Genomic DNA, 11,370 nt, shown 5'->3' on the forward strand with positions numbered 1-11,370 from the left:
ATCCTAATTTCTTTTCTATTTCCTTTTCTTTCCTCAATGTCTGCTGCACCCCGTTTCGTCTCCTCCATCCATCTCGTCGCCGTGGTCACCCTGCTCCGTAACACTGCCTTACGGTCCTGGCACACCCGCACACAACCACCCACCTTCCTTCCTTCCACCTCCACCCCTCCGCCTCTGTGCATCGTTATCAAAAACTGGCGGATGTCGCGGTGCTTGTTGTCCAATTAGGGTGAAAATTCCTTCCTACAGGCGACCGTGGCAAAACTGGGACCTCTTCCTCGTATTCTTGCTGACATCACCAAATCAATGACCAACCCTACGCCAATACAGCAGCAGCTGAGGCGTTTCACTGAGCACAGCTCTAGTCCAAACGTCAGTGGCAGTCTCTCCTCAGGGCTTCAGAAGATATTCGAGGACCCCACTGATGGGTATGTAACAGCCAGAGCCCGAGGGGAGACTGGGGGCACGGGGAGCTGATAGGGACCGGCCCGCAGTACATCTGTGGGAGCTTCACACAGCTCCTGTTGGGTTCTGAGCTGTGCAAAGCTTTGGTGCAGGGTTAAAGGGGAACGGGAACCTCTCTGAAGTCTTGCTGGAAAGGGAGGTGTGTAAGGGGGGGATTTGGTGGGAATGGATTGTGTTCCACCTGTGAGAAATAAAGATGAAGTGCTCTTGAATCGAGCTTAATTTTCAAAGATGCAAGTGGTAATTAAGGAAGGCTGTGTTCTGACTTGAACACGGAGAGCTCATAAAAGGAAATCCAGTTCCTTGAAGCTTTTGGAGTGCAGGGGAGGTTTGAATGAGGTAAAGAGGTTTCTCTGGGACAGATCTCTGAGGGTCGTGGCTGCTTTAAAAATTAACCAAACTCCTTTCCGCTCCACAGTGACTTGCATAAACTGAAGTCTCCAACCCAGGAAAACATAGATGGATATTTCAGGGGCAAGACCTTGCTGTTGGTTCAGCAGGCATCCACCCAGAGCATGACTTACTCAGATAAGGACGAAAGGGAGAGCATCTTGCCCAACGGACGTAGCATCTCCCTCATGGACCTGCAGGATCCCCACACGGCTCACAGCGACCACGCTTCCATGATGCACGACGTGCCTTTGCGCTTGGCCGGCAGCCAGCTCTCCATCACCCAAGTGGCAAACATCAAGCAGCTGTGGGAGACTCAGAGCACGCCCCAAAGCGCTCCCCAGGTGAGGAGGCCGCTGCACCCAGCTTTGAACCAGCAGGGCAGCCTCCAGCCTCTGTCATTCCAGAACCCGGTGTACCACCTCAACAACCCGCCCGCGCCGATGCCCAAGGCCTCCGTGGACTCCAGCCTGGAGAACCTGAGCACTGCCAGCTCCCGGAGCCGAAGCAACAGCGAAGACTTCAAGCTCAGCGGGCCCAGCAACAGCAGCATGGAGGACTTCACCAAGCGCAGCACGCAGAGCGAGGACTTCTCTAGGCGGCACACGGTCCCAGATAAGCACGTCCCCATCGCCTTGCCCCGCCAGAACAGCAGCAGCCAGGCGCAGATCCGCAAAATGGACCAAGCTGGGTTAGGGGCCAGGGCCAAAGCGCCGCAGTCGCTGCCGCACAGCGCGTCCCTGCGCAGCACGGGCAGCATGTCGGCCGTGTCGGGGGCTGTGGTGACTGAGCCCGTCCAGAACGGCAGCCGCTCCCGGCAGCAGTCCTCGTCCTCTAGGGAGAGCCCTGTCCCCAAGGTGAGGGCCATTCAGAGGCAGCAAACGCAGCAGGTAAGGAAAGTCCCTGCCCAGGCTTTTTGTGCTCTGGTATTCAACTGATCACTGCATTGACCATCAAAGCTTTTTGGTGCGGCACTGCTGCCCAGAGCTGTGGGTGCCTCGTCCCCGGAGGTGCCCCAGGCCGTGGATGGGCCCTGGGCAGCAGCCTGAGCTGGGCAGCAGCCAGCCCACACGGTGATCTTTGAGGTCCCTTCCAACCTAAGCTATTCTGTGATCTAAATTAGCTGAATCATACTGGCTGACAGTGGCACTTAGCCTTGCTACTGGCCACAAATTGCCGACTTGTTACCATTACAAACCCGGCAGACCTAGTCTACCTATTATTCTGGATGCTTTTGTAGAGAAGCTTAACAAAAATGTTTTTCGTTTACTAAGGCAGCAGCACGCCTGCTGAAAGAAACAGAACTTGAACATTTCCCCACATAATAAAGTAGCAGAAGCTTTGTTCTAAGTCGTAGTTCAGATTGCCAGGGGTGAATTTATTTGCCCTGTGGTGCAAATTTAAAAGCGTAGCTACCTAAAAACAGAGGAATAAACAAAGACTAAATTTCCTGGAATAAAGTGCTGCCAAAATAATAAATAATTAGAGGTGTCTTAAGTGTGGAGAGACCTGCATTTCACCATGATGCACCAACCTACCACTGGCCCAAATAAATAGTGCTTTTTCATTAATCATCCCAAACTGTGAGTAATGCAAACACTTTCTGGAAAGGAGTGTTTTCGTGTACCAATTCCTAATGCGTTTTATCAGTTGCTGGTAGGCAGCTGTAAATCAGGATTTTCCTGGCAGAAAGCCGGCATTCCCTTAACCTTAAAAAAATATCCTGTTGTGATTTGCTGTGAATGAAAAGTATTTGCTAAATCAGTGCAATGTTAAAGAGAAAAAGAAGTATCTAAATGCTTGACGCTACAGGGAGTGTAGGAAGTGTCTTGACTGTGGGTCAGAGGGAAGGTGGTTGGTTTCAGGAACGTCCTATAGCTATGGCTAGGCAGGGAGAGGCTCTCCAAGGCAACACCTGTGCTGCTCCTTGGGTTGAGTGTATTCTTCTGTGGTCACTGCAGGAGTAAACACGTGGGGCTTTGATTTACCTGACCTGCTTTCGAAGGACGTTTAAATGTCCCACAAGACCTTCTGTGAAGGATGCTGCTCTGCACATAGGCACAAGGGAGGAGTTCAGCTCCAGAAAGTCACAGTCACTGAGGCTGCGCTGTGCTGCCCATGCAACTACATCCCTGCAGGAGCAGAAGCACTGCTGCAGGCATGGTTGTGCAGGGGAAGCTTTGGGCTTGTAAGGCAAAGCTGGCAGAGGAACTTTGCTGCCAGCACAGGCTCCTGGAGGCTTTGCTGCTGTCCTGCTGGCGTAGCTGTCTTGGCAAACTCCCCTGAATGGTGCAGTTTAAAGGAAGACAGTCTAACTGCTGCTTGGGAAGCAAGAGCAACCAGGGCTCCAGAGCTGAGGTACGAGATCAGCAGCACTGAATCACAAAGCAAAGGCTGCTATGCCAAGTTGCTCGTACCAGAAACGTAATTACTCACTGTTTGAAGTGCTTGCGTTTGCGTCATTTTGAGTGCCTGTTTCACATTCAGGCATGGATGGGGTGACAGGTTAAGTACATTGAGTACAACCGAGCCTAGTGCAGAGACGGTAGGAAATGTGCAGGCCAGGAATGACTTCCCTCTGTCCTAAATAAATCCATTACCTGTCCTTGTTTAGCATCAAAGTGGTGTGTCTGCAGGTATCTGTGTGCTCCATGGCTGCATCAATACCTGCAGCTATGCCTGGCTTCAGGGCGGGCTCCTCCCCATCCCTTGGAGCAACGTGCATCTGTTTATTCTTCCACTCTCCTTCCCATGCTAATTGTTGGCACTGGGTGCACGGCAGTACTTGCTCCTACTTTAGAGAAATCAATTTGTTCTTTCCTTCCCCACACCCCTGCGAAGTGCCTTGAAGTGTGCCAAAATGAGAGGCCAACTTTTTTTTTTTTTTTAATGCAAATTCCACTGCATCCTTTTAATTGCAAATCGTGTTGTGGAATTCTGTTCTTATTTAATTTAAGAAAGAGCAAAAAGAGACGTTGGGCATGTTCTTTCCAGGCATAGCTTTGTGGGCGTTATAATTATTAGACTCTGTTCTCCACAAGTCCCATTTGTTTCTGAATGCAGAGCGAGGCCCTTTGTTTGCTGGGAGAGGTCAGCTTTTGCCTTCCATTTCCATTTAGTAGGTAGGTGGGAACAGAAATGTCAGCGTGTTCCTCTGGGAGGGAGCAAGGAGGGGAATTGGTTCCTAGCAGGCGTTTCTTTTTTTCTCCTGTAAATCATAAACCTTTAGCATCTCAAGTGCTCGCCATCCTCCTGCTCTTCATAAGCTCTCAGAATGTGGCTGCTGGAAGCACCCAGCTCCTCGCTGAGACATTGAACTCTAAATGGCCACACCACAGAGCAGCCCTCACTTTGTGCAACTGGAGGCGGCCTGCTTGGGCACGAAGTGAAGCCACGGATGGGGAAAAACTTGGTCTATCACATTTCTCAAAACCCAGAGACAGTGTTGCTCTTTCAGGGGTAGTTATGCTAATTTTTGGGCTTATAAACTTGTCTTTGTCCGTGAGAACTGCATGGAATTTTGACCGAGCTTCCCCCGGCCGGATGGAGAGTTTGGGGTTTCTTTTTGCAGCTTCCTTTCCAGGTTCCCTTAGAGAGTTCTCCTGGTAAGCACTGCTGGCCCTGGGTCCCTTTCATGGCTGTGGCTGGGTGCGATGCTGCAATAACCCTCGGAAATCTGATAGGCATCCCCATGTTAATGGCACACCTCTCGGCACTTCTGAGTACCACCACGCTGTCTCCCAGCCAAATTTCTGCCTGCAGCTCTGCCGCCCTTCACCAGCCCCTGCCTGTCTGACCTGAGCCAGCTGCACACGGGGTTCATTGCTCTATTTTCTGCAAGAGGGAAACCTCACATTGAGAAGATCCTATTGAAAGTCTAGCAAAGGGGGGAAACGGATGTGAATGGGATCTGGAAATGAGATTTTTTCCAGAGAAGCTCAACTAGACAAAGAGGAATATTTTTTCTCAAGGGTGTTGGTTTTAGAGAGATTTCAGGGAGGATGAAGTATTTCTGCAAGAGAAGTTTTGGAGCTGTGGAGACTGACAGATCCATGGGTGTTTTTCTCCTCCAAATAAACTATGTTAGAGCTGATTTGGGTGTGATTTCTTTGGAAAAAATGCTTACAGGTGTCTCTGCTGCAGGTCCAGTCGCCTGTGGACTCGGCCACGATGTCACCAGTGGAAAGGACAGCAGCGTGGGTCCTCAATAACGGGCAGTACGAGGAAGTCGAGGAGGACACAGAGCAGAACCCAGATGAAGCCAAGCATGCCGAGAAGGTACTTTTCATTCTGTATGGGCGGATGCAAGGGCTGCCAGCAGGTCCTGCCCATCCCAGAACCGGGTGCAGAGCAGCTGACAGTTGCAGCCATGCCAGTCATACCTTCAGAACAACCAGGCTGAGTGGGCACGGCTTCGTGCTGCACATGCTGTCACACTCTGAGGCACGGTGCCATGCTGTGGATGAGCACACTTCCAGGCTGCAACATATCAGGTCGCTGCACGTGGACATAGCTCAGGGCTCACAGATTACAGGCTGGTATTCAACGTTTGCTTGCATCATGAGTCACACTGCGTAAGTGCAGTAGATCTTGCTGAAGTTATTATTTTGATGACAACATCAGAGCTGCGTTATACTGCTGGTTTTTTATGCTTGCGAAGTCTTTTAGTCATTGTGACATTCCATTTGAAAAAGAAACAACAACGTGATTGTTAATCCCAACTGAGTGCAGTTCAGGATTTGCAAAGTGATTGTGCAAGTCTCGGTTAAGAGCACTCCTCCAGTAGATTCAGATTCACCAGCATTCATATTTTGTCCTGGGCTCCTCCTGAGGTGGACACCTGTCAATGAGATGGCACAGTATTTCTGTACCAATGCAGAAATGGTTATCCAATATGAAGTGGAAGGACAAAACTTCAGCCTTGTGAGCAATATGTGCTGCCTTAGCCTGGAACAAGCGGTTCATGCCTTCATCCTGAGGAATGCGCTGTTGGGGTGCTGCAGCAGCCCAGTGTTTGATATTTCTGCTGTTAGCAGCATCTGTCTGGGAACTCCTTGGGTCTGGAGTGACTGGGGATGTTACCAGCCCAGACTGAGGAGCCACGTCAGAGCCATCTGATGCTTAGTTTGTGCATGACGTCCTGCAGAGTGGCAATAGCATAATGCTGAATGGGAGCTTCCACGCTCCTTTGTCAGTGGTTGGCCACAGCTGTTTGCTTGTCATTTACTTCCATGGCTGTGTTCTTAATGAAAAAAGCATCGGCCCTAAACAGCAGCAGAAAAGTATAACAGTCTGATCTCTTCCTTTCCCCTTTTTCGCTGATTCTTCCCTTCTTTCTGCCTGCCTGCAGTACGAACAAGAGATAGCAAAGCTGAAGGAGCGCTTGAAAGTGTCGAGCCGCCGGCTGGAGGAGTACGAGCGGCGGCTCCTGGTGCAGGAGCAGCAAATGCAGAAGCTGCTGATGGAGTACAAGTCCAGGCTGGAGGACAGCGAGGAGAGACTGCGCAGGCAACAGGAGGAGAAGGACAGCCAGATGAAAAGCATTATCAGCAGGTGAGGCTTGGGAGAGTTTGGAACTGTGTAGGGCAAGAAGCTCCCCTGTGCCTTATGCTCTCTCTGACACTAAGGAAGGAGAGCTGCATGGGCAGTTTGACAGCTCTGGAGTGGTACTGCCCTGCCTTGGAAGTGAAAAAAACTGAGATATGGATATGGAAACTCGCCTCAGGTTGCCAAGAGAGTAGAGGAATAGATTCAGGAATTTGTAATGCTAGTCTCTGCTGTACTTAGAACTGGTCTGTTTGCTTTGTTTGGAATCAATACTGAGGCTATATTCTCCAGAACAGTTGTGGTTTTGGCTGTGTCCATTTTGTAGGTACCAGGGTTAGCCAGTTGGGAGCATGAGATGAGTAAGTAACCTTCCTAGAGTGCAGCAGAATTCTCTTCCTGCAGACCAGGACAATCAGAGAAGTCAAACCAAGAGGCCAGAGTACCTCAAACACTCTGGAATAATGCTGAACTGTCCTAATTTATAATTCTTTTTGTGCGTCAGGCTCATGGCAGTTGAAGAGGAACTGAAGAAAGATCATGCAGAGATGCAAGCTGTCATTGATGCAAAGCAGAAAATTATTGATGCACAGGTAAGGAGCTCAGGATCCCCAAGGGCTAAGTGTTTTGTGCATAGAACCCATTATTTTCTCCTATCGTCTTGCCCCGATGTTGTTATCTAGCTCCCAAGCCAATGTTGGCTCATGGTGTTGCACATGTGACCTACTGCCTTCTAGGAGAGTTGTGTTTTTTAATTAATGCAGACTGCACTGTCTGACTCTGGCTTTTGAGAAAGCCTGGCAACAAATCACAGGACTGACTGCTTCTCCAAAATCTTTCCTGTTTTTATGAGATCCCAGGGGGGCAAAGGAATAGTGGTGCATTGTGTAGACATCGTTCCAAGTGTGGGCCTGGGAACTCTGGAGAAGCTGTGCTTCATACCAGCATAGTTGGATTGCCATGTGCATGCATCTCAGCTATGCGAGCTAAAAGCACGGCTTTGAACGTTCCTGTGAAGACAAGAGAATGCTTGCCATGGAGCATTGCCCAACGTAACCCCATATGTGGCATTTCACCCCATCCGACTGTCTGCGTCAGTCTTGGAGAAATGCCCCCTCTGCCACAAACTGCAGTGCTTGTCTCAGTTGCCACGAGTTAGCTTTGGGACCTCGTGGGCAGTGCATGTGGGTGTATCGTGTGGGATCATTTCAGCTTTTCTTCGGTGTCTGTGCTGATCCCAGAGAGCAAAGCCTGTCCTGTCCAACAGAGCCCGAGACTGGTTTGGTATCTGCCTGCCACGCTGTGTTTGGAGGATGTCTTTCCTGCTCCTGGGTTTTTCAGTAGTCTCAACTATAAACTTTATGAATAGATAATCTTTCAAAGTTACCTTGTTTCAGGAATAACCCCAATTAATTGTTCCAGGATGTTGTTTCCCTCAGTTGAACGCTGTTAAAGCTAGATTCAGAACAGGTCCACCAGAGGAGCCCACGTGTTTTCTGAGTGGCATAGCAATCCATCTAAGTCACATCTGGAAGATTTTTTCATAGCCTGTGATTCCCTTGGTACGGGGATCTAGCAGGGACTAGATGAGAAGAGTTCTTTACCACGTGTAGTTTGTGGAGTGGAGTTGGAACCTGGCTCATCACATCTGTTTGAAGAGAGGTTGCTGCAAGTAAACCTGGGTTTCTCGTGCTTAATGACATGACTACAAGATGCCTTTCAGGATTTAGCTCTTTAGTGTTCAGATGCAGCACCCAACACAACCCAGAGCACAAGGGCAGCCCTGTCCTCAGCACTGTTCACACCAGCTCTGGGCAGTGCCTGCTGTGGACAGCAGTGCCAGAGGCCCTCCAGGCTGACTGAGAGCCCCCACTGAGCAGAGGTCTGGCAGCACTCTCCTTGGAGCTGCAGAGGGTACTAGCCCAGTTGCTATTGCAAGTGACATCTTCGCTGTGTTGAATTACAGGTCATTAATGGGAATGAGATAATTCAAACAGGCAAGTAAACCCAATCAGTTCTCTAGCTGAGCAGCACCCAGTCCTGGCCCAGTGCACTGACCTCCTACCCATTCCAGCTCCTCCCACTCCCTGTGCCCAATTCCTGCGTGTTAGATGTGTTGGATAGGTTGTGTTTTCCTTCCAGTGAGGAGATGCCTTTACTCACTGAGCTCATTTTCCAAACGTAGGTTGCCTGCAGACTGGTACAGAGCACTCACCAGTGCCAGAAAATCACCAGCCTTTCACTTTTAACAATCTGTAAAGACACTCCTGAGAAAGAAATTTTAATTTTAAAGTACATATTCCAAGTGCTTACTGGAATAATATATATATTGGAAATTTAGTCCAAGGAGGAGGAGCTTTCACTTGCTGAAGAGCATATTTCTGCAAAGGCAGTTGTTTTTTTCACAGGATTTATTTTGGCACGGGGGAAGGTTAAGGCCCTCATCTCCTCCATGGCCAGTGCTCCCAGCTCAGGGGAAGCAGCAGGGTGCTGGGTGGGCTGCAGCCAGCCTTCCTGTTTATTGACTTCTGCCTCCTCCATTTGCTCTGCAGTACAGAGATTGGTCTCTCCAGGGCTGCAGTGTAAGCAGTAGTTACGTTCTGCTTTGTTTTTGCACCCAACCATTTGCCCCTGTGGGGAGGCCCCTTGAGAAAAGCAGGCACGATTACAGCAGTACCACGCAGCCACTGTGCTGGGATGAAGATCTCCAGGGGCTGTCTGTAGCACCTACATCTCCTCAGCAGTTTGCCTGAACTGTCCATTAATGTTTGTGCCTCCTGTACATCGTTTTCCTTCCATTTTGTTTCTTAATGGGCTGGACAGAGTAGAGTTCCTACGTGCTACTTTTTTCATTCAAGTAAGTTAGTCATTTTTCCTTCTCAGAGTGAAAAACACAGTCAGCTGGTAGCACGGACAGCGTGTGGGCCTGCTGCCATTTCTGCTGCTGCTCTGTGTGGCTGCATTTTTTAATTTATTTTTTAGAGAAGATGAAAACTGCCATTTCTAATTGCACCAGCAGCTCTTTAGCTTGACCCTTTAGTGCTGTATCCCACTGCATCTAATCTAGTTGTTATGAGGCTGGGTTTTGCTGATGGGTTTTTAGGGTTTCTTATGATAAATTCAGTATATGTCCATTAGCTCTGTGACTCCTCTTGCTAAAAGCGGAGGCTGGAAGAACCAAAACTGGGATGTGGGAACCCAGGATTGAGTAGAGCCCGGGAGCAGCTCCGAGCTGGAATGGGTCTAGGAGCAGTGTGTGTTCAGTGTTTGTTCTTTGTGTTCTGTCCATGGCATCTCCCCCTCCACCCACACTGCCCTCTTTCTCCTTCACCTCGAGTAACCCCTTAGTTGTAGCTTTTGGCTGCTTCTCTGTGTTGCTATTGCACCCTCACTCCTGCTGGTGACCGCAGGCTGCCGTCATTTGCTTTTTTTTTTTCCCATTTAATTTCAAACATACCATCGGTTTATTCTGAGCACACTCCATCCCAACTACAGAGACGATGGCCATTAGATACCACCTGCACTTTTCTCTGCCAGATGAAACCACCACTTTTATTTTCTGCTGCCTGTTTCTGTTTTTTCTAACGCATTAAAAGGCAATATTGGCTATTGTTATTAACGCCAGCACCCGTGCCCGCCTCCTCCCCCCTCCATGGCAAAACGCTGCATTTCCATCTGCCTCGGCTGGAGGCTGTCTGGAGAGATCTCACCACGTAACTCCGACTCACCATCACTTCCATCATGCCAAAGGCCAGGAGGGCCCGACGGGCACAGCCCACGAGGCCACGCCAGCCCAAGAAAACAGAAAGAGGCAGACATCCCATCATACCACAGAATGTTAGCTGAGCTGCCTCGGCCTAGAAATCATCCGGAGACGCTGTCTCGGCCCCAGGTCCTGGAAAAGGCCCGTAACGCAGGTTGTGGGGCAAAGGCTGTTTGTTTGTGAAGGAGCTCTGACGCTGTGGGCTGTTTGTTGCAGGAGAAGCGGATCGTGTCCCTGGACTCTGCCAACACGCGGCTGATGAGTGCCCTGACGCAGGTGAAGGAGCGCTACAGCATGCAAGTCCGCAATGGCATCTCCCCCACCAACCCCACCAAGCTTTCCATCACGGAGAATGGTGAATTCAAAAACAGCAGCTGCTAACTGGGCAGACGCTGCCAGCCATCTTCCCAGGAGAAGGGCAGGAGGGAGCGGACTCGAGAAACTCCACCGACGGCCCCTCTTCCCCGCCAGGTTTACATGTTGCTGCTAATAAAAAGAAAATAAGAAAGAACTCTGAACTCTGAGTGGGGCTTTAATTCCCCACTCGAGGCCAGGAGAATCGGGCTCCCGAGAACAAGTCCTTCTATATCACTGTGTAAATAGAGGGAGCTCTGGGTCATGTACAGAAAACGCCGATGTAATATACCAAAAGGAAGTGAATACTGTAGATTTTTTTTTAATTATTGCTATTTTTATTATTTTTTTTTTCCTCTTGTTGAAAGCACTGCAGTCCTTGGAGAAGGAAGAGGGGAGTGTGAGTGCATGTGTGTTGTGGGTGAGAGAGCTGAGCTGTGGGTTACATTAGATAGCAGCTGTATATATCAGGCTGACTGATGCAAGTGCATGAATGGAGTGAGATAGCAGTGAAATGAATTCTGTAACAAAACTCATCCTCTGATTTTATCCCTCTCTTCTCTAGTTGTCCTTTGTCCGAATGCCAACTCAATAGCAAATGTTTTAGCAAGAAAATTGGCTCTTGCTGGCTCCTGTACCTGCTTTTGGTGGGGTTCCAGCTATAACCAAAATTCTGAACAAGGTAAAATCTAGGAGCAGTGATCTTGTCTCCTTGCATTTGCACAGTCAAGCTTCCCAGCAAACAGACAGAGGGAATCTGCAGTTTTCAAGGTAGGATTCTTTCTACCCCTGTTGTAACGCAGTTTGTATTTTCTGTTTTGGGAATTCACAGACCTGTAAATTACTTTTTTTTT

The 11,370-nt window shown here is 49.4% G+C and overlaps 1 protein-coding gene across 1 annotated transcript in view; it reads left to right on the top strand.

Moving 5' to 3' along the window:
• RASAL2 (RAS protein activator like 2) overlaps window positions 1-11,364 on the top strand; it is a gene marked incomplete at its 5' end in the record, with an annotated part of 31,818 nt that extends 20,454 nt beyond the window's left edge. Inside the window, 6 exons of the mRNA XM_031554836.1 lie at window positions 229-428; window positions 884-1,745; window positions 4,999-5,133; window positions 6,206-6,408; window positions 6,905-6,992; window positions 10,379-11,364. Of these exons, the coding sequence (XP_031410696.1) occupies window positions 229-428; window positions 884-1,745; window positions 4,999-5,133; window positions 6,206-6,408; window positions 6,905-6,992; window positions 10,379-10,543 (1,653 nt within the window). The remainder of the gene's footprint in view (window positions 1-228; window positions 429-883; window positions 1,746-4,998; window positions 5,134-6,205; window positions 6,409-6,904; window positions 6,993-10,378) is intronic.
• Between the last annotated feature and the right edge of the window lie 6 nt (window positions 11,365-11,370).

This window comes from Meleagris gallopavo, chromosome 10 (assembly GCF_000146605.3).
Source record: "Meleagris gallopavo isolate NT-WF06-2002-E0010 breed Aviagen turkey brand Nicholas breeding stock chromosome 10, Turkey_5.1, whole genome shotgun sequence".
Classification (NCBI taxonomy): Eukaryota; Metazoa; Chordata; class Aves; order Galliformes; family Phasianidae; genus Meleagris; species Meleagris gallopavo.